General features: G+C 35.7%; 2 protein-coding genes across 5 annotated transcripts; both read right to left on the bottom strand.

Moving 5' to 3' along the window:
• Window positions 1-30: 30 nt before the first annotated feature.
• On the bottom strand, window positions 31-6034 carry LOC129899034 (zinc finger CCCH domain-containing protein 67-like). Of its 2 annotated transcripts, none has more exons than XM_055973788.1 (6): window positions 5023-6034; window positions 4324-4389; window positions 1950-2069; window positions 1598-1873; window positions 834-1109; window positions 31-468 (listed from the first exon to the last, which is right to left on the bottom strand). In XM_055973788.1, the coding sequence occupies exons 1-6, from the start codon at window positions 5878-5880 to the stop codon at window positions 256-258; spliced, it is 1809 nt and encodes a 602-aa protein (XP_055829763.1). In that variant the 5' UTR covers window positions 5881-6034; the 3' UTR covers window positions 31-255. The 2 variants fall into 2 exon arrangements, with proteins under 2 accessions (XP_055829763.1, XP_055829762.1); XM_055973787.1 differs by having other exon boundaries at window positions 4324-4392; window positions 5023-6033.
• Window positions 6035-9439: 3405 nt separating this feature from the next.
• On the bottom strand, window positions 9440-17406 carry LOC129899264 (probable UDP-N-acetylglucosamine--peptide N-acetylglucosaminyltransferase SPINDLY). 3 transcript variants are annotated; one of them, XM_055974157.1, is made up of 12 exons: window positions 17091-17404; window positions 16034-16098; window positions 15885-15949; window positions 15003-15095; window positions 14826-14927; window positions 14535-14702; window positions 14359-14447; window positions 11448-11569; window positions 11086-11273; window positions 10665-10949; window positions 10152-10299; window positions 9440-10036 (listed from the first exon to the last, which is right to left on the bottom strand). In XM_055974157.1, the coding sequence occupies exons 1-12, from the start codon at window positions 17303-17305 to the stop codon at window positions 9681-9683; spliced, it is 1896 nt and encodes a 631-aa protein (XP_055830132.1). In that variant the 5' UTR covers window positions 17306-17404; the 3' UTR covers window positions 9440-9680. The 3 variants fall into 3 exon arrangements, with proteins under 3 accessions (XP_055830132.1, XP_055830131.1, XP_055830130.1); XM_055974156.1 differs by having other exon boundaries at window positions 11086-11267; window positions 15885-16098; window positions 17091-17406; XM_055974155.1 differs by having other exon boundaries at window positions 15885-16098.
• Between the last annotated feature and the right edge of the window lie 2462 nt (window positions 17407-19868).

Genomic DNA, 19868 nt, shown 5'->3' with positions numbered 1-19868 from the left:
GAAACTTACTTGCTCGAGCAAGAACTAACATTAAGAAGAGGTTCCACATTCTGATTAAGTAAATGTTCCTAATGACATACTGGTGCATCATCATGCATATACCCTCCTGCAGTCTAAAAACAAGCTATAATATACAGAATCCCATTTGCTTGACCTATTAGCACAAAACGTTAAACACTACAAAGAGTTTCCAGTCTGTTTGTAAGCCATGTGATTTCTATTCTAAATTCTGGATGAAATGGATGCAAAGATTTCTTAGACAGACTGCTGTACTAGAGAGCCACTTCCATTTCCTTTCCTTGACATCCTCAAGCCATCTGTTGTTGCAGAATTGCCAAATGGAGGCTGATAAAAAGGAAACCCAGGAGAAGATACTGCGTTGTCATTTTGTTCGGGATGGTCAAACTTACAGGCAGGTCCATACTTGCAAATCCCATAACGGCTATAGAATGAACAGAGAGCTTGGCCCTACATATACAAAACAAAATGAAATCACAAGTTTACAATTATTTGGTCCATAATTGAGATTTATTGTTAGAAATCTGAAATAAATATAAAGGGTCCTATAATCTTGGCCAAGTACTACTATATAAGAACAAAAAACCATCTTGAAAGGAATGAAGTAGTCTTTGAAGAAGTTGCTTGTCCAGAGTCAGAGAGATGTTATTCAGACATTCTGTTGGAGAAGTATACGTTAAAAACTCAAAAGTGCCCTCAAACATTAGCTAGAAATTAAGGACATCAGGAGGAGCAGGTGTCCTCAAACCCCAGCTACATATTTCACTTACATATGCCTCAAAAAGCTTTTAGATCTGGACAGAAGAAAAACTTACTGGTCTTAGGGGCAGGCCCTTGTCACTGAGAATACTCGGGAGGTTCGTCTTGGATTTTTGAGTCTTTGGATGATGAAATTTGCAGTTAGACTTATATTTACAATCTCCTGTTTTAATGAAGTAACTGCAATCAGGTTGACCTGGACGTTCAGGGTATTCTTCAACAAGCCACGGCGGTTGAGGTCGAGAATAGATGTTTGTCTTAGTTGCTGGATCCTTCATAGTAAATGCTGGAGGTGCAGGTAGGCTCTTCTCTGGGGTTGGATAGACCGGGGCCTGAATCAGCAAAAACAAACAAGGTACAAGTCAGAGGAAACTTATTGAACAAGAGGCAAACACTGTCAAATAAGTTTTACGGTTTACAAACAAAAGACAAATACTAAAATGATTATAAACTTCACTTAATTCACATAGCATATGACATCATAGAAACATCTTTTCTTTGCAGTGACTAGTGTATTAACATGTGCCCAGAAAACATTTAGTTTCTTGAACCAAGATAGAATGGTATGTCACGCGGGGCTTGACTAACTGCTATTCTGTGACTTTGTTAAGCTACATATATACTAGTAGAATCTTCCTTCTTTAAATTTACATATCAAAACCAATAAAGTTTGCATTCCATGGAATAGAAGTACCAGTCTCAAAATATTCTGAATCAAAGAAATAGGGATTTGCTGAAGCATTAGACACAATGAGCCATCTTTCAGGACAGCCATAAACAACAATTATTTCAGAAACAAGTTAAATTAATAATAAATTACCTGAAACCTGTTCCATTGTGGACCTAGAGGAAGAATGCCTTGGTTTGCTGCATATACCACTGGTAGGAAAGGAGCTGTCTCATTCGATGCACGAGATGAAGACCAAGAAGACACTGGTGAATAGGAGGCACTTTGTACTGGAGCAGATTCACCATTGTTATATCCAAAGGAAGGATTGTTTCCAGTCATTGTAGTAGGATCCGGATGATGAAACCTGCAATTAGATCCATACTTGCAGGTGCCAGTGCGCATGTAGTAGGGGCAATCCTTCTCACCCTGAAATGAAGACAAATCCCTTAAGGACATAATTCTAAAATTCAAAAAGGTTCTAAATGACAGCAAGGAGCATTACCGGTCGAACTGGCAGGCCAAGAAAGTTAAAATCCAGAACAGGTGAGCTTGCACCCTGTATCCCACTATGATTATATTTACAGGCATTTCCATACTTGCATCCTCCTTCTGTTAGGTAATACTGCAAGATTAACGGAAAAAGAAAAAAAATTAGCCAAAAAGGAAATATGCTACCGTTAATACAGTTTAGAAGCTTTAAGTACTTATAACAGAGCCCAGAAGGATAAGTTTCATCAATAAAAACAAATGAAGACATTTCTGTTAAAGCAACAATGCCAGGGGCAGAGAACAGAGCCAAAGCAATTGAGAAACAATATTTTATGATTTTATCCATCCCCCCCCCCCCCACCCCCCCACCCCAAAAAAAAAAGACAAGGAAACAAAACTTATAAAATATAATATACAGCAAGCCATGACAATTTTTTTTTCCACACATCTATCATAGAGATATGCCTGGAAACACCCACTTTCACAATTGTTTCAGCAACTTAAGAGTTCTCAATTGTGTAACTCAGAATCTTAGCCCTGACAATTAAGAGACAGATTCCAGTTACAGCACAACACAAAGGAGAGAAGCATTTCGATGCATCCATATAGGCAAGGTCATCACATAGAGGTCCTATTTACAAAGGTGCAAAAATTTAATCTCATCTCAAGATATCACCATGAAGAGAATTAACAACACTACATAAAATAACATGTAAGAACAGTAATAATCAGTCAATCTCTGATCAGTTTAGTTCTGCAAATGTATCTACGAAAACACAGGATAAATAAAGATGGACTGCTTACTGATAAAAAGAAAAAAGAAGATGGATCATTGAGCAGTGTCAGTTCAACTTTATGCATGAACTTATTCCACAACTAAAATACTAAACTATGCATGTTGCACTTAACGTAGCTCCTCGAAGACAACTTTTTTCTCCTCCACATAGAAACGTATGACTATTTTATTTTTGAAAACCATGGTGTCGGTCATCTTGCACGTACTTCGACTAATTCCACGGGGTACTTGCTTCTGCTGGGATTTAAACCTAAGACCTCGTGGTTCTCTTGACCAATAGGCCACACCCTTGTATGCAAACCTGTGGCCTTTTTATCAATCCATTACATTCTACCATTATGCAATTGAAAGTCACTATTCTAACAAATTTATATGAGAAAAGCAGCCACACTTAAAGGAAATTACATGATCCCTTTCGCTATAGATCCTTTAATAAGTCTAGGAAATGACTAGAACTACCTACTAACAAAAAGGAAGAGCTTCCATGCACCATGGATGGGGTTCTCCCTCAGCAATTACAAGTACTTTATTATAAAACACTATGGTCAAAACCTTTACTTTTCATACTACAGCTTATTCCAGTTTGCACTGGACTAGCTCCATTAGATGTGCCTCTACAGCTTCTTTTGGGAAGGTAATATTACATCATTTAACCAAGGTTCAAAATAATTGTAAAAGAAGCCGCATGGAAAGAAATCCTAGAAGCAGGATGTCCTCAGTACTCTATATTTATAAAGGAACGAGCTTTTACACTACTACATATGCAACAACTACTAGGTGCTGGTTCATATTAATAAAATACTTTATCAAAGAAAGACTATATTCTAAGAGTCTATTCTAAGAGACAAATAGATATCTCAAAAGATGGTCATTCTGCATATCTACATGATAATTAATTTTGGTTAGCAAAAAATGCTAATTAATTTTAGAATTTTTTCTTTATCTTTGTATAATAAGTTGGAATAAGCTGTTATCTAAGCCATTACATTTAAAGTTCAAACTAGATTAATTATGACAATTTGCTATTTTCTCCTCATCATCTTATAAGGAGCAGGCGCTAAGAAACATGTTTTGAAATACATGAGTTTTCTTTCTAATCTAGTAAAAGGTAATTTCACTGAAATGAAGGGAACAAAAACTCCCGTATACAAGTAGTATACCAAAAAGTAGAGGAACCCACAAAGTCTTTAAATATAAATATGTTAAACCATACTTATTGATAATGCAACCTTATTGTAGTAAGCCAAACTAGTTCAGTAATCCAATAATGTCAGCTTGCATTGGTCATGCAGCCAAATCACTAACAGCTTGATCAAGATGACTATCACAGAAATGGAAGAACTGATTTTTACCATAAATCGTCTCTCATGTGTTTCTGGCATAAATTAAATGGTAGACATGAGGTGCATGTTAATAAACAAGTTTATCAGTGGATATCAAAGAGGCTGTATTTCATAAAGCAATAACATTATTTTTTACATTATGATGCTCAATATTCAACATAACACCAAATTATTCCAAAAGATCAAGCATAGAAGTAACAAAGGTTTTCCTAGTCTGTCATGCTTTTAACTATGATAAATTTCATAACCTTGCATTCAATCAGCCCTGCTCTTTCCTCGCTTTCTTCCTTTTGCTTGCCCCTCTCCATTGCCCACTGCTGAAGAAGTCACAAATGAACTCAATACTGTAAGCATCACAAAAGTTTTTAAGATCTAAGTTCTAACCTAAGCATACGAACAGTAATGCAAGAAAGACCACCACATAGATCAACATAACCTCCAGACACCCATCCTACTAAAACAGAAAAAATTGAATCCTACACTCATACATCTCGCACATAGATGTCAAGTAAAAGTCATTACTTTAGAGAGAAGAGAAATGAATTCACCATTCTTTAACCACACATTTCAATGCATGATTTATCATGCCCCTTAAGTGCCAACAACTAACTATGAAGCAACAATCAGTTAGCTTGCTCCCCAAGCCCATCATTACTTCAGAAGTGTAGCAACAACTACTACACTCAATCTCTTACTAGTCGGGGTCCGCCATATGAATCCTTTTACACCATTTGGGCCCATTTCATCCCCATTACTTTAGAAGTGCACTATGCAAAAGAAACAAATTGAATGATCCCGTAAATTAACAAACAAAACAGTAGAACACCACAATCCTCTACTGTTAAGATTCATCCACAACACTCTTCCATTCAACAAAGCCATTCATTCAATCCGCAAAATATGGAATTAAGTACAGCTAAATCCATTTCAAACCCATCACATCATACCTGATTACTCCTTCGCGAAGGGTGATTAAACTTGCAATTCAATCCGTATTGACATGTCCCTGTTTTCATATAATAAGCACAATCCACAGCATCAGGCCTTAACGGGTAATTCAACCTCCTCCCATTCGCATTACATCCCCATTCTTTTGAACCAGCATCACTGCCGTTCTCATTTGCCACATCAATTCCATTTCCGCTCCAACTATGGTCACCATCTTCATAATGATCAAATCCCCATTCCTTTGAACCCGCCTCACCACCTTTCTCATTTTCCACATCAATTAAAATTCCATTTTCGCTCCAACTATAGTCACCATCTTCATAGTGATCAAATCCCCATTTCTCTGAACCCGCCTCACCACCTTTCTCATTTTTCACATCAATCACATTTACATTTTCGCTCAAACTATTGTCACCATCTTCATAACGATTACCTCCGTACTCATTTACGATTTCGTCTCTTCCAATTCCTTCATGAATATCTCCTTTTGCTCTCTCTTCACTGAATGCCAGGTTTAACACCAGATTCTGAATCTCTTCAACGATCATTTGCACAGCTTTCTCATCTTCATTTTCAGATTTTGCCTTAATGTATTCATGAATACCTCCTTTTGCTCTCTCGTCACTGAATGCCTGGTTTAACACCAGATTCTGAAGCTCATCGACAATGGTTTGTAGCGCTATCTCATCATCAACATCGTTTTCCTCGGTTATTGGGAGATTCCGAGGAGGGTTTTGAAGATTGGGTTCCGATGAAATCGACGGCGTTTCGGGAGGTTGAGGATCAAACCCTAAGTACTGTTTATCAAGTATAGGTTGTTTTAGGTTATACATGCATAGTGATTCAACGGCTTCCATTTTGCTTTAGCTCCGAATTTCAGACTGTAAAACCCTGATTATCCATTTTCAGACGAGCGAAGCAGTGTGAGCGAAACGAACAATGCCCAAAATAAGTCCAAATCAACGACGATTGAGACCCCAGTACATATTTTATATCGCCTTTTCCCTTTTTCCTTTCCTTAGGACAAATGTCTCTATTTTAGAGTTGATATTTAATTTTTAACCTTTAACCAGCATGTGTGGACGAACTTATTTTCTTATAGGTTGAAAACTCTTTATAAGTGAAAAAAAATGAGTAGGTGAAATTTAACTTATTTTTTTTGATTTATAAGTTGTTTTTAATTTATAAGCTATTTAAAATAAGTACATTCAAATAAATCGTATTATTTATTGAAGTTTATTTTAAGTACAAAATTATTTTAAATTGATCAGTCAAACATTAAAAAAAAATTTGAAAACAGCTTATAAGTAACTTATAAGTCAATCCAAACAGGCTCTAAATCAATGTCTCTTGACTTGAGAGGTTTAGTGTCTGATGTAAGATTAATTGTGCCCTTACAGTTCTTGTTTGTTTATTCTATTTCGATTATCACACTATTTTACTGTTATTGTTTCACTCACGTAGACTTTATACTATTTTTCTTATTAATCATTATATTTTCTCCTCTATTTTTTTTCCTTTTATTTGGGATTGTTACACTTGAGCCTAGGGTATTTCAAGACAGTCTTTCTACATCCACGAGGTAGTGGTAAGGTCTGCGTATATTCTATCCTTGTGAGATTTTACTGGATATGATATTGTCGTTGTATATTCATTAAGAAAATAATGATTGATATGTTTGTTTTATTACATTATCCCTATTAAAATATTAGGCCTTAGAAAATAATTTAGAGAATAAGTAATTAATGATAAAAGTTAAACATGAAAAGAATAATTATTTTTTCTTGATGTGTTAAAAGTGATAAGTAAAAGTGAATGGAAAAAGTAAAACATGGTTGAACATATCTCTTACATAGAAAAAATTAAAAATTTATTTGCAAGACAAAAGTAAATTCACAAAGTAAAAAGTTCATACTTTCGTATCATACTATAACACAAGTTATGTCTTACAAGGTAAAATAATTTATATCGCTTAATTCCTGTGTAATTTATGTAGTTTGAGGCATAAATTTAGTTTATACCTACAAGTTATGACTTGTAAGATATAACTTAATTTCTTCTGAACTTATGTCGATACTCGATAGAAACATAAGTTTTGTTTCAAAATCTATGTCTTAAGTTCTCTACAATTTTTTTGTCGAACAATATAAAAGTTTTCTAAACTTCTGTCTTATTAATTAGATTTTACATAATTTATGTCGGACAAAACAAAAAATTTGAACTTTTATCTTGTGAAATTAGGTCATAGCTAAAAATTCTTAATCTACAAATTTTCATTAAATGAGCAACATAAACAAAAATTAAAAATCACCTATTTGAAGTGTGGAAATTAAAGACTACCCTGAAATAGGAGCAATCCATGCAAGAACTGGATAATGTAATGCATGATTAGTTTTTTTGGGTTAGATCTGGTCAAAATTTATTTTAAGCCTGAAAATAATGTTGGGAACAAATTTGATTCAATAGATGTAAGAATATTATTGCACCGTTTCTAATATGATTAGAGCATTTTTATCCGGTAAGTGAGAGGATGGTATCTTTGAGTTTGTTTCTAATAAGTTAAGGATATTTTCAACCCAAGTATATGGAGTAATACTCATCAAAGATTACGATGGAAGTAATTGGTACATATTTTTTTATTTTTTATTAAAGATCTCAGATTTAATTTTAAATATAAAATCATTTTTAATATAAAATATTTTACTATTAACGTAGAATTTTTTAATACAAATTTAAATTAATATGCAAAAACAAATATGAACAATGGATAAGAAAGTGGAAGCAACAAATTGGTTCATGGTACACTCTTGACGCAAAGTTCTCTATGGGCCAATATGCAACTGTGTTTCACGTACATCCCCCACTATTTTCCTATTTTCCCGTCCTCTTTGTTTTACTATACCCTTCAATTGGAGGAAAATTGTGACTAATTTTCTTGATGCAACATGCAACATTTCGAGTGTACAAATAGTCGTTTGAAGGACCGTTGTGTAAAAGAAAGGTCAGTAATACTGGAATTCCTTTCATGCAACTTCAAAATGCTTCGATGCAATTGCACAATCCAAAACATTTTCATTTTGCAATGCATTATGATATCTAAGATATGTTGTATTTTTTCCCGAATTTTATATAATGTTTATATGTTTTCTACAATTTGTATATTTTAATCTACTTCAAATGCCATAGTTTTAAATTTATTAAACTAAACACTCAAGAAACTTACGCTCCATTATAAGTAAAATGTTTCGCGCTACATTATCACCTTTTAAAATAATGTTCTGCACAATATATGAGTAGGTTTTTGTCTGAATTCATTGTCTGCGGTCCACAAATGTCATTTGTGGGATTATTGATCGGCTGACCAAGCTCACTTTCTGCTGCTTAATATAACATACAATACAGGCAAGCTAGCCCATACACACATACACGGGATACCATTATCCACAGTATCAGATGATCCACAATTCACTTCGGCCTTGTGGCAGAACCTAATATAAATCTTAAATGAGCAAAATTTGTAAACACCCGAAACGACAGACATTTTGAACAACCTTAGGAGTCATGAGAGCTTCGTTTGTGCCACCAGTTGGACCAGTATTTTCATCATCATCGAAACTATTCAGATACCTACAGAGATTCGATTAGAAATGAACATAAAAAGAGGCAACTCAAAAATGATCCTAATAATTAGTAGCTTCTCCACAAGCGGGAACAAATGGGGAGTGGGAATTTCAAATTTGTCCAACTGTGTTTGAGAGGATTGTCCTTATTTTTTCTCAATCCAAATTCATACTTTCCTAGCTGAATAGTTCCAAATAAACGACTAAGGGCTTTCTGATGCCTTTGACACTGTTTCAGTCAGGACGGAATGTTTACAACACTTCCTTGAGAAAATTATGATACTGGTAACTTTATTGGTATTAATGGCAGCAATAGTTAAAAAATAGCATGAGTAGAAAGTGTGAAGAGGGAAAGTTGGCAGAGGTATGGACAATCTTTTGAAAGATGCAAGCCAGAAAAATCAAAGGCATAGTGTGTACGACAAACAACCAGCCATAACCATCCATTCTGAAGAAAGTAAATGGAGAAAAGCTAATTGTTTTCGAAACATTAGCTCATGAGCCATAATAATCACAGCCATATCAGATTTCTTTGGGGAACTTGGTAGTATAAACAGTTTTACATACACTGAATCTCCTCATCTCAGGCAGGGTAAATCCAGTTGACCACAACCCTGCATGATAACTTTAAATCAGAAAGTTAGACATGAACACAAAGTGAAATGCAATTTAAATTATTCCCAGTGCCTGTATCAACCTCATCAAGGATTAATTGGACTAAAACTTTTCTCTATTAAGCTTAATTTGAACAAAGGCCACCGGTGGTGCACTAGTCACATCTATAGCACGAGGCATGTGGAAATGAAAAAAGCAGGAAACATTAGTTTATAAAAAAATCTCTACTTTGCTAACACTCCAAAAGGAGCTAAGTTTAACAAACTAAAATCCAAAAAAAACTGATATTTCCAAATCTTAAGATCTACCCTTCTCTTTTTCTTTTTTCTTCCGTCACCTTACTCCCACCGCCTTTTGGCTGTTCATTTCCCGATACAAAATAATTACAGGGGGAAAAATTATCATACAATGAATCGTAGACATCATGACATGCTGGTATACATATTGAACATGTTAGAAGCTTTAATCATGTTGGATTTAGCAGCATCAAGCAATGGATCTGCCTGAATCGCGTTGTCAAAAGAGTCCTTTGCTTCCTTCCACTTCCCTTCAGCAACAAATACAAGACCTAAATTGTTTAAAGCAGGTGCATACCCAGGTTGCAGTTCAAGTGATTTATTGAACATTGCCTTTGCACATTCATACTGTTTTAGCTGCCGATAGAGATTTCCAAGGTTTGAAAATATTGTGTGCGCTTGTTTTGATGTAGCTAGTGACAAGGCCTGTTTATACACCTCTTCAGCTTGAGAAGACTCTTCGGATAGTTGCAGTGAAATACCTATAGTGCAATTCATTTCAGCAGACATGAAGGCTGTTTTCACGATAATTAAATATGGAGAAGAAAAGAGGGGGGCAAAGTTGTGCATGACATTGTGTAAGAGAGATGCATTTACCAAGATTTGACCAGGCATAGGTGCACTCCTTACGACGTGCAACTGCAGCCTTGAGGTACACTTGAGACATCTTAAATTGTTGGGTACAAAGACTATGAAGGCCAAGCTGGTGCCATTGAACAGCATCAGCAGGATCTTCGGCTATTGCCTGTCATTTGAAAAATCAGAATCTAAAATCCAAGCTTTCAGTCCAAACTTCATTTCGCAAGAGTGTCACAGAACATAATGAAAATCGAGGGTCGGAAAGCAGATGCAAGAAAGTAAAGTAGCTTTAATGCTATAAACTCATGCAAGAAAGAGTTAACAACTAATTTCCTTTCACAGTAAAAGATAAAGTTTAAGCAATTCAAAATAAGCAACTTGATAAGTAACCGCTTCCACCATGGAGGAAATACATATAGATCACCTTATCACATGTTCAACTAATAAATAACCAATCCAACTCCTGGAAATCAGAAGTTAACAAACTAACCAACAAGTCTCAGATAAAAATACAAAAACTTTAAAGCCTACCTGCTTTAGACTGTAGATAGCATGCTCCTTGACTTCCACCAATTCATTATGCTCAACTTCAAATCCTGCCACAATTTCATGTTGGGCCCTGTGGACCATGGCGAGACCAGCCCATGCTATTGGAGGCTCTATCGAAGTAGAATCTCCTTCTCTTAGTATTGACGCCATCTCACTACCAGCCCATGAGAGCTGCTCATTGGGATTCTGGGACCTCTCTGCATCCCTGATGCGGTGAACTCCAACCACATATCTTGTTGCTAAACAATTAGGTTCAATTTTTCCTGCCTACTCGTTAAAGAAAAGGAAGGTAAATTACTTATACAAGGTCAACATTAATGCATCTATAGCCTAGGAATCAATATCTTGTAACAATAGATATAAGAGAGGTTTAAAGCTGTTTGTAGCCTTGAAGAAGAGGCACCTTTTCCAAGCATTTAGCAGAGCTCCTATGATCACCCATCAAGTAATAAGCGTTAGCTAGATTTATCCAAATGTGAGCTGCTTTTGAGTCCGCTTTTAAAGCTGCTAGTAAACACTCTTTGGCAACATTGGCTGCAGTGATTTGATCTGCAGAAGTTCCATAAAGAGCATTTGCCCCCGCACCTGAAACTAACAGCCCATGCTTACTAGTTAGTCTCTGTTTTCTGTTTCTATTAAATTTTTATATCCATGTTTGAAAACATGCTAATGAGCACCATTACTAATATAATATTTGCAGTGATCTGTAACCATAAATCTGATAGCCTAAGGATATACATTATGAAACAGGTAAAACCCTCTTACCTGCCACTACTGAACCATATTTATATAAGATAACGGCAGCATAATTGATTAAAGCAGTAGGATGGTTCTGATCTTTTAGAAGTAGATCTTGGAAGCACTTTTCCGAAAGCTCTAGATTCCCACTGGAAAGACATTGTCAAAGTGATTCAATTCAGCAAAGAAAGTAGCTCAAGTGAGCAATTTAGGAAGACATGCCTGGTGAAATATTAATCAGTTAGTGTATCTACCAAAGCTGATTAACAGCAAAGAAACACCCCCCACCCCACCCAATAAAAACAAAAACAAATTATCACCAATCAAAAGAAAAAGATAAACACAGATATCAGAAAACAGAATATGCATTTGATCAAAATACCAGTGTGAAAAATTGCAAACCAATAAAAGCACGGAAGCTTGAGACAATGAATGCAGTAAAGACAATCTAATCAATGGTAGAAGCTATATGGAATGAAGCATTTGATCAATCTCTCCAGGGATCCTTAAGTCCCACTCAAATCCATGATAGGTTAAGCTGATTCTCAAGAACGGTGACAGCTTAAAAATAGGTAACTGTCTGTATCACCATTTGCAAGATCTAATTGCTCTTGTTGTATAAGGTATGGGATTTGCTTTGAAGGATGATTATTATGAAGTGATTGAGTCAGGGATAACTCGAGGTTCTCCCATTTAAGGTGGAATAACTAGGTTACCTCCTGAAATTGGTTTCCCTGCCTACAAGATAAACACTTCTCTTTTAATGGGATGACGATTACCGCCATCAGGATACAATATGTTTTTTAAGCACCCAAACGTGTGGCCTAATGGTCAATGAAGTGGGAGAACTATGAGGTCTCAGGTTTAACTCCCAAAACTAGGTGATTTCTTCCAATTTGCGTAAGCCTCGACTGTCAGAGTTGCCCGGTACTTGTACTGATGAGAAGGAGAAGATGCCGGTGGAAAAGTCAAGGTGCAAAAAAGCTAGCCCCAACAACATCATACCCTGCAAAATCTCACAAGTGGGGTCTGAGAGGGTGGTGTGCACACCAGCCTTACCCTACCTAATGAGGTTAGAGGTTATTTTTGATAGATTCTCAGCTCAAAAAAAGCATGACAAAACAAGAAGGGAAAAAGAATACAGTAGAGAATACCAGTAGCACCAACAAATAATACGATACCTGAAGCAAAGAAAACAACAGGTTATTTAAAAAGTATAAGAAAGCACGAGGAGGAAAAGAAATACTAATACCATTATAAGGGAGATTAGATAGTGCGACTACCTACTAACCTTCTACTCTAATCCTCAACCTCCATATCTTCCTATCTAGTGTCATGTCCTCGGTTAGCTGCAAGTGTTCCATAGTTGTACCTCCATATTTGACCTACATGTACCTCTACTCAGACCCACCATAGTCAACCTCCCACGTCTCCTCACTGGGGCATCTGGACATCTCCTCTTCATATGTCCGAACCATCTCAGCTTCACTTTCCTCATCTTGTCCACTACGGAGGCCACTCCCACTTTGTCTTGAATATGTTCGTTCTTCATCCTATCTAGCCTAGTGTGCCCACACATCCACCTCAACATCCTCATTTCCGTTACTCTCATCTTCTGGACGTGTGAGTTCTTGACCGGCCAACATTTTGTCTTGTACAACATAGCTGGTCTAACAACCACTTTATAAAACTTACCTTTAAGATTTGACGGCACATTCTTATTGCAAAGACACCGAATGTGAGCCTTCATTTCATCCACCCGACCCGCTCCAATAATATGTGACATCCTCGTCGATCTCACTATTTTCTTGAATTATAGATCTCAACATTCCGCCCCATACAACATAGCTCAAACACCACCGTCATAAAAAAAATATCTCTTTTTAGAAATCTAAGGTCTGTATACTTTGTTTTTTTGAGGGGTACGTTTCAAATGTTATCATCTTCAAACCCCGTTTGTCTGAAGCTATTGCATCATTTTGGCCAATGATGCAATCAGAGTGAGCAGCTAAGAGCCATATTACCAAGTTGGAAAAGCTTAGGCATAATTTCTATTATCTCAACAGTATCTACAATTGAAGTATGAGTCTATTAACCTTTTCTCTCCCTTTTCTAGACATGCTGGGTCGGGACTTTTCTTCAGCATGAAGAAACATTAGCAAACCTAATTTCTTTTGAAACTTTCAAGCCTTCATAACACTAATTTCATTCTTCACACGGGTTAAGAAAGATACAATACTGAAGACTCCATTGTCTCTAAATGAAAGAGAGAAGTTCCAGCGGCCGAGTAGAATCATCAGTAGATATGATCAAATGTGCATGACTTAAGGAAAAGAGACATCCAGTGTCATATACAAGCTTGTTCCCATTTTGTGATCATTTGTGCACCCCCAAGGGTTTTTACCACTTGAGGTCTCCTTTTAATTCAAACTGACAAGGAAATAACTATAAGTTCGACAATAAATAGGGAAGTGACAGCGCAGAAGATTTTTACATCACTAAAAGGAACAGTATAATGTAGTTTATCATAAATAAAAGAGGGATATAAGTGAATTTTTCCCAATAAACACTCAATTCCAACTAATAGCGAAGTCCATATGCTGCACAGTATAATGACGCATCAACAGTTTTTCAGCCCCAAAACAAGCTAATCTCCCAGCAAGTGATTAACACATAAGTTATAGATTTTTTTCCTTTCCCATTGCAACATCAATAGAAACATCATTTAGCATATATGATATTCTTTATCTTTTCCCTTTCCAACACATAAATACAAAGTGCTTCTCCACCTCTCCAATTGCTTTTAGCTTCTACATCAATCTATTTTACATTAGTCTAATTTGATCAAACAAAAGATATTGAAATGATGACATTAATATACACCCTGAATAATACAGTAAGTAGCCTAAAACAAGTAACAACGAATGTCCCTTTATACCTCTGGAGACAAGCAATTCCAAGATTACCAAGGCAATCCAAATTGTCTGGGGAAATGTCCAACAAAGTTGAGAAAACTGACATAGCACTCTGCATAAACCATAAGCGTCAAAAGATAATCAAAGAAAGTTCCAAGTATGTCAACGAGTAAGAACCAAAATATTCACATGGCTGCACCTGCAAACGACCAGTCCTAAGAAGTATTATGCCAAGAGCATTCCAAATAGACACCTGCCTAACATCAGATTTCACAGCCTCCTTAAGTTTAGCAAGAATATTTTCAAGCTCTTCGGGGTCTAATTCCTCATCTGAACTACAATCTTCCAAGGTTCCAAGCAGAATACACTGCACCACGAAGAGATTTGGAAGTATGTGGGTAGCAGTAATTACATATTTAAGTTTGAAAAACTAATAGAGAAACATTGACTAGAAAATGTGCAATTTCTCTGAGTGTAAGTTCATTCATACCTGTGCATGATGAACCTGGACTAAAGAAAGCAACTCAGGTCTGTCTATTGATTCCTCAGAGCGAACTAAAATTTCTTCCGATTTCTCATATGCCAGAATTGCCTAGAATGAGCTGTTCAGTGCAGGAGAGAGAATGATAACAGACCCAGGAAAAGAACAGTGCAATCCATAAGCTACCTTTTGAGGCTGACCCATCCTTTGATACATCAAGCCAAGTACAAAATGAGCATGTCCGTTCTTTGGCATTTTTCGTGCAACATGTATCAAGCCCTACAAGCGAAGTAGATGGAATCATGCAAAAGTTTAAACAACTGCACCAAGAAGGTGTTAAACTACTCTTTTCTCTTACAATTAAAACAAGATGATTTACTAGCACAATTACCCTTATTTTAAGGGAAAAGAAAAGTAAAAGATTTTACTGGCACAAGATGAAGCACAATCAAGAACTCTCCTAGACCGGGGATGCTCCTTGCATCAAATAGAATCAGCTTTGTTGCCGTCCAAAGCTATGTTGCTTAGCAGCTGAAGCAAAAGACATACACGTTCTACTTCCCAATCATTTACATAACTTCTAAGAAAGAGATTCCACCCTTGTGTTGAATATAAACAGCATACTATATTAATGCTGAAACTAGTTATTTTAATTACAAGTTAATTATTATAGTACTAAATTCATATTTTGGTATTTTAACTAATTGTACGCTTCAATCCTCGCTTTTCGTTTCAAGTCCTGTGGATTTTTTTGCCTTTTCCCACTTTTCACATTTGAAAACACTGCATTCAATTCAAGTAATAAAAAGATATGATACGGAAAACATTGAAAAGAATTAGCACACATATGAACATAGATACAGGCACAAAGCTAGGTAACAAAAGACAAACTGGATCAACTATTCCCTTTTCTAGATAAGTCAAAATATTCATTACGATACACCAAGTTGGTCTCAAGAAATATGTACAGGTTGTGTATATAACTGAACTCGAGTTCGTGCAGAATTACCTTTCAAACTTATCCAACTATCAACATAGCAAATATAAATGGATTAAACTATAACTCACAGTTTTAAGGCTGCTAACTTTTTCTTCCCGAGATGAAGGTACACCTTGAACATTATGATCAACCTCTGCATCAGCTCCATTACAATCAGGAGGACAGTCTAACTTACTCATTCTTGAACGGCATTTTCCCAATTTTTTCAATTGTTTGCCTTCTGTATCTGCAATCTCTATGTCTTTCTTCAGCTTATCCTGACAAATTTCATCAGCGATTACCCTGCAAATATATCAGACCCTGGTTAAAGTAATAAATTATTCTTGTCCCAGCAATAATATCAACCTAATAAAGCTAAACAATAAAGCATCATATCGAGGTGAATTACCTCTGCCGGTATAAGAACTCCTTTTCCACGAGTTATTTTCTTTGGGCAGAGGTAGGCCGAAAAAGAACTGAAGAAGTGATTAGACAGGACATGCACAACTACAGCTTATTGAGTACATGTAGGAAGGTTTGGAGGTCGAGGATTAGAGTAGAAGGTTAGTAGGTAGCCGATTGTTGTCACACTTTATGTGGAAGATGGGGGGACTAGCCTCCTCCTCTCCTATTCTCCTTGCTAGTAGTATTATTTAGTAATCACTCAGTCTCTTATTCTTCAATTTGTATTACTATTTGCTGCTTCATTTATTTTGTATCTTGCTATTTTGTTGTCATATTTTTCTTGCAATCAAGCTCCGAAAATATTTCTTTTGAGCCGAGGGTTTACCGGAAATAGTTTCTCTATCCCACAAAATTAGGGGTAAGATATGCATACAATCTACCATCCCAGATCACATTTGTGGAATTACATTAGGTATGCTGTTGGTGGTGGTGTTTCTCACTTTTTTCATAGCTGCCGCTGAATTTTTAATAACAGCTCTAACACTACTAAATAGAGTCATCTTCACTTACAACTACTTCCTTCCCAAAAGGAATGCAACTCTTATTAGTTGGTGAATCAAAGAACTGTACCTTGAGTATGATCCTTTTACACTATTTAATACTTTCAACTGCGAAAGTTGTAATTATAGTACTTCCAAATTCATATTGAAAAAACACATGCTTAAGATGTACAAACTATTACAGTGCAAATGTGGAATCAAGCCTAGCCCTCTTTCAAATAAAAAAAAAAACCGAAACTACCTTAGACAGTTTAAATCCGAAAGCTCTAAACAATTCAAGTTTCTTCTTTGTTTTCTTCTTTTTTATTACATAAAAGTATCAAGTGGAACCTGGATAAACATGCAGGAGATACAGCAGCGACGGGTACTGAATCATAGCCGTCGGAATCAGGAGGGTAAACGTTGAGGTCCGCCAAAACGATTTTGGACGGCTGATATTGAAGTGGTGGCTGAAACCTCAAGACGCCGGAGTTCCTATCGACGACGGGAGATTCTGACTTCATTGAAGGAATTTTGACGGAGTTAGACGCCGGAATTTCGGACATTTTGGTCGCCGAACGAAGACTCTACTGCTGAAAAGGTTCCTCTTTGGAATGAAGTTAACCTTTTGGTCCTTGAGTTTCTGTCTAAATCCAGTTTGTCTCACTATTTTAATCTATTATATGTATTGGTCCCTAATATTTGATCTCAGATTCAATCTGACCCTTTTATTGTAGTCTCCACTCTCCATCATTTAACATAGAACATTAAATCTAGCACCGCATTTTAGGCTGGGTTAGGGTTTTTGTATAAATTGTAAGGAAAAAAAGATAGTATTTATATAAATAAATTTTAAAATAGAAAAGAGAGAAAGATATTTATTAGAAAATGACTCGTAACTTAATTTTTTTTTTACATAATAAACAATATCTTCTAGTTGATTTTTACAACTAGTAAACGCAAACAATACTCTTCTGTTTTAATTTAGCTGGCATAATAAATAAATATGTCCTCAATTTAATTTTAATTAATTATATTTTTTTTAATTTAGGTGTGCATAGGTAGATATTTAAATTATCATAAAGTTAAAAATGTTGATACACACGTCTCACACGACAGATTAAGAAAATTGGGAAATTGATGAGAATGTCACTCACCGTATTGATGCACAATAAATGAAATGCAGGCTAACATCTGAAGACTTGAGTGATAAAAAGGTGTCACCAAACTTTAAAGACAAGTTCTACAGAATGGTAGTTAGACCAATTATGTTGGTGAAGTGCTAGTCAGTCAAGAACTTTTACGTTTAGAAGATAAAAGTTGTAAAAATAAGAATGTTGCAATAGATGTGTGGACATATTAAAAAAATAGGATTATAGATGAAGATATACGAGACAGGGTGAGAATGTTTTTGATGGAGGACAAGTTGCGAGAAGCTGGACTAAGATGATTGGGCATGTGAATGGGAAATGCATGGATACCCTAGTGCATGCAGGGGTGTGAGAGCTTGGCTATAGATGATTTTAGGAGAGATATAAGTTGACCGAATAAGTATTGAAAATAGGTGATTATTAGACAAAGTGTGATGCAGTTTCAACTTACCGATGGCATAACCTTAGATATCAGGGGTGGAGGATACATATTAGAGTAGAAAGTTAGTAGATAGCAGTGTATTGTCTTGCTATTTGTCTATACCAGTAGTCATAATATTGCTCTAGTAGTTTATTGTACTTCAATTTCTGTTAGTAACTAGTGTTTCTTGTACCTCGATTGTCGTATTATTTTGTTATAGTTATTATTCTATTACTATTTACTGTTTTTGTAACTCTTTGTTATTTTTTGTAGCTATTTGTCTTTTTTGTACTTTTGTTAAAAAAAATAATCTAGATTGTTTTACTTTGAGCCGAAAGTCTTTGGTAAACAACCTCTCCATTTTTGAGGTAGGGATAAAGTTTTCGTACTCTTTTATCATTTTCAAACTCTCTTCGTGAGACTATACTAACATTATTATCATTGTTGTATTATTTTGATAGACGACCAGTGGTGAATTTATTATGCAAAAATATGAGCCATGTGAATCTGTGGTCTCTTCATAAAACTCAATATTTCATATATATATTTTTTTTAAATTGATATAATATTATATTTTTACCGTCCTATACGAGAAGGTTAAAAAATACAATTAATTGAATATTAAATTATTTACTCATACTCTAAAAATCGTAGATTGCCTTGGTAGACCAGATACCCTCTGGCATCATCATGCATACACCAGTAATGACGCATTAGGTTTACCAATTTGTTAGTAATCACGGTGAAAATCTAAATTTAGCACAGGCCCTTTATATTGAGTAACAAAATACACTATATAGAGTTTGACTTTTAACTGTAATTTTTTTATTTTTTTTATTTTTTGCAGCATCCATTAAGAATGATTTAGCAGGTCCAGTAAACCACTTGATAAATGATGATTATCTGATATGTTTGTTCCCTTTGCAAAGGTGGAAAAATATTTTCATCATTGTCTTACTCTTGCCCTTAATTACTCCAGGTTTAATTAAAAAAAGATAACTAAAATTACAGTAAATATTGACTATTTTTAATTTTTTGATATAATTTTTGATATTTTAATTCTTTAGCTATTTCTTTTCTTCTTTGTAGTTTAGTCAAAGAGGAGAGAGACAAATGCCCCAGTGCGGAGGTGTGAGAGATTGACCATGAATGGTTTTAGGAGAGGTAGGGTTAGGCCGAAGAAATATTGAGGAGAGGTGATTAGACAGGACATGGCGCAATTACAGCTTACCGAGGACATGACCCTAGATAGGAGGGTGTGGAGGACCCACATTAGGGTAGAAGGCTAGTACATAGTCTCGTTATTCCTCCTTATTAGTAGGCACATTAGCGCACTATAATTTCTTGTGCTCTGACTTCTATTATTAGTTATTATCTATTGCTTTTTGTACTTTGATTACTCTATTTTATCATTGTCGTTCTCGTTATTTGTTTTCTCATATATGTCTTATCTAACCTCTTTTATGTTTTTATGCTTTTCTTGAGCCGAAGGTCTTTCGAAAACAACCGTTCTACCTTGGTAGGAGTCAGATCTGCGTACACTTTACCCTCCCCAAA

This window comes from Solanum dulcamara, chromosome 8 (assembly GCF_947179165.1).
Source record: "Solanum dulcamara chromosome 8, daSolDulc1.2, whole genome shotgun sequence".
Lineage (NCBI taxonomy): Eukaryota > Viridiplantae > Streptophyta > Magnoliopsida > Solanales > Solanaceae > Solanum > Solanum dulcamara.
This window is presented reverse-complemented; position numbering and strand designations above follow the sequence as displayed.

Coding starts and splice junctions, on each gene's coding strand:
- LOC129899034 (XM_055973787.1), bottom strand. CDS start 5,880: ATGGAAGCCGTTGAATCACTATGCATGTATAACCTAAAACAACCTATA. Junction 1,874..1,949: donor TTGGCCTGCCAGTTCGACCG/GTAATGCTCCTT, acceptor TCTTCATTTCAG/GGTGAGAAGGATTGCCCCTA. Junction 1,110..1,597: donor CACAATGGAACAGGTTTCAG/GTAATTTATTAT, acceptor TTGCTGATTCAG/GCCCCGGTCTATCCAACCCC.
- LOC129899264 (XM_055974155.1), bottom strand. CDS start 17,305: ATGTCCGAAATTCCGGCGTCTAACTCCGTCAAAATTCCTTCAATGAAG. Junction 14,703..14,825: donor TCCAGGTTCATCATGCACAG/GTATGAATGAAC, acceptor TTCGTGGTGCAG/TGTATTCTGCTTGGAACCTT. Junction 11,274..11,447: donor ATATGGTTCAGTAGTGGCAG/GTAAGAGGGTTT, acceptor ATGGGCTGTTAG/TTTCAGGTGCGGGGGCAAAT.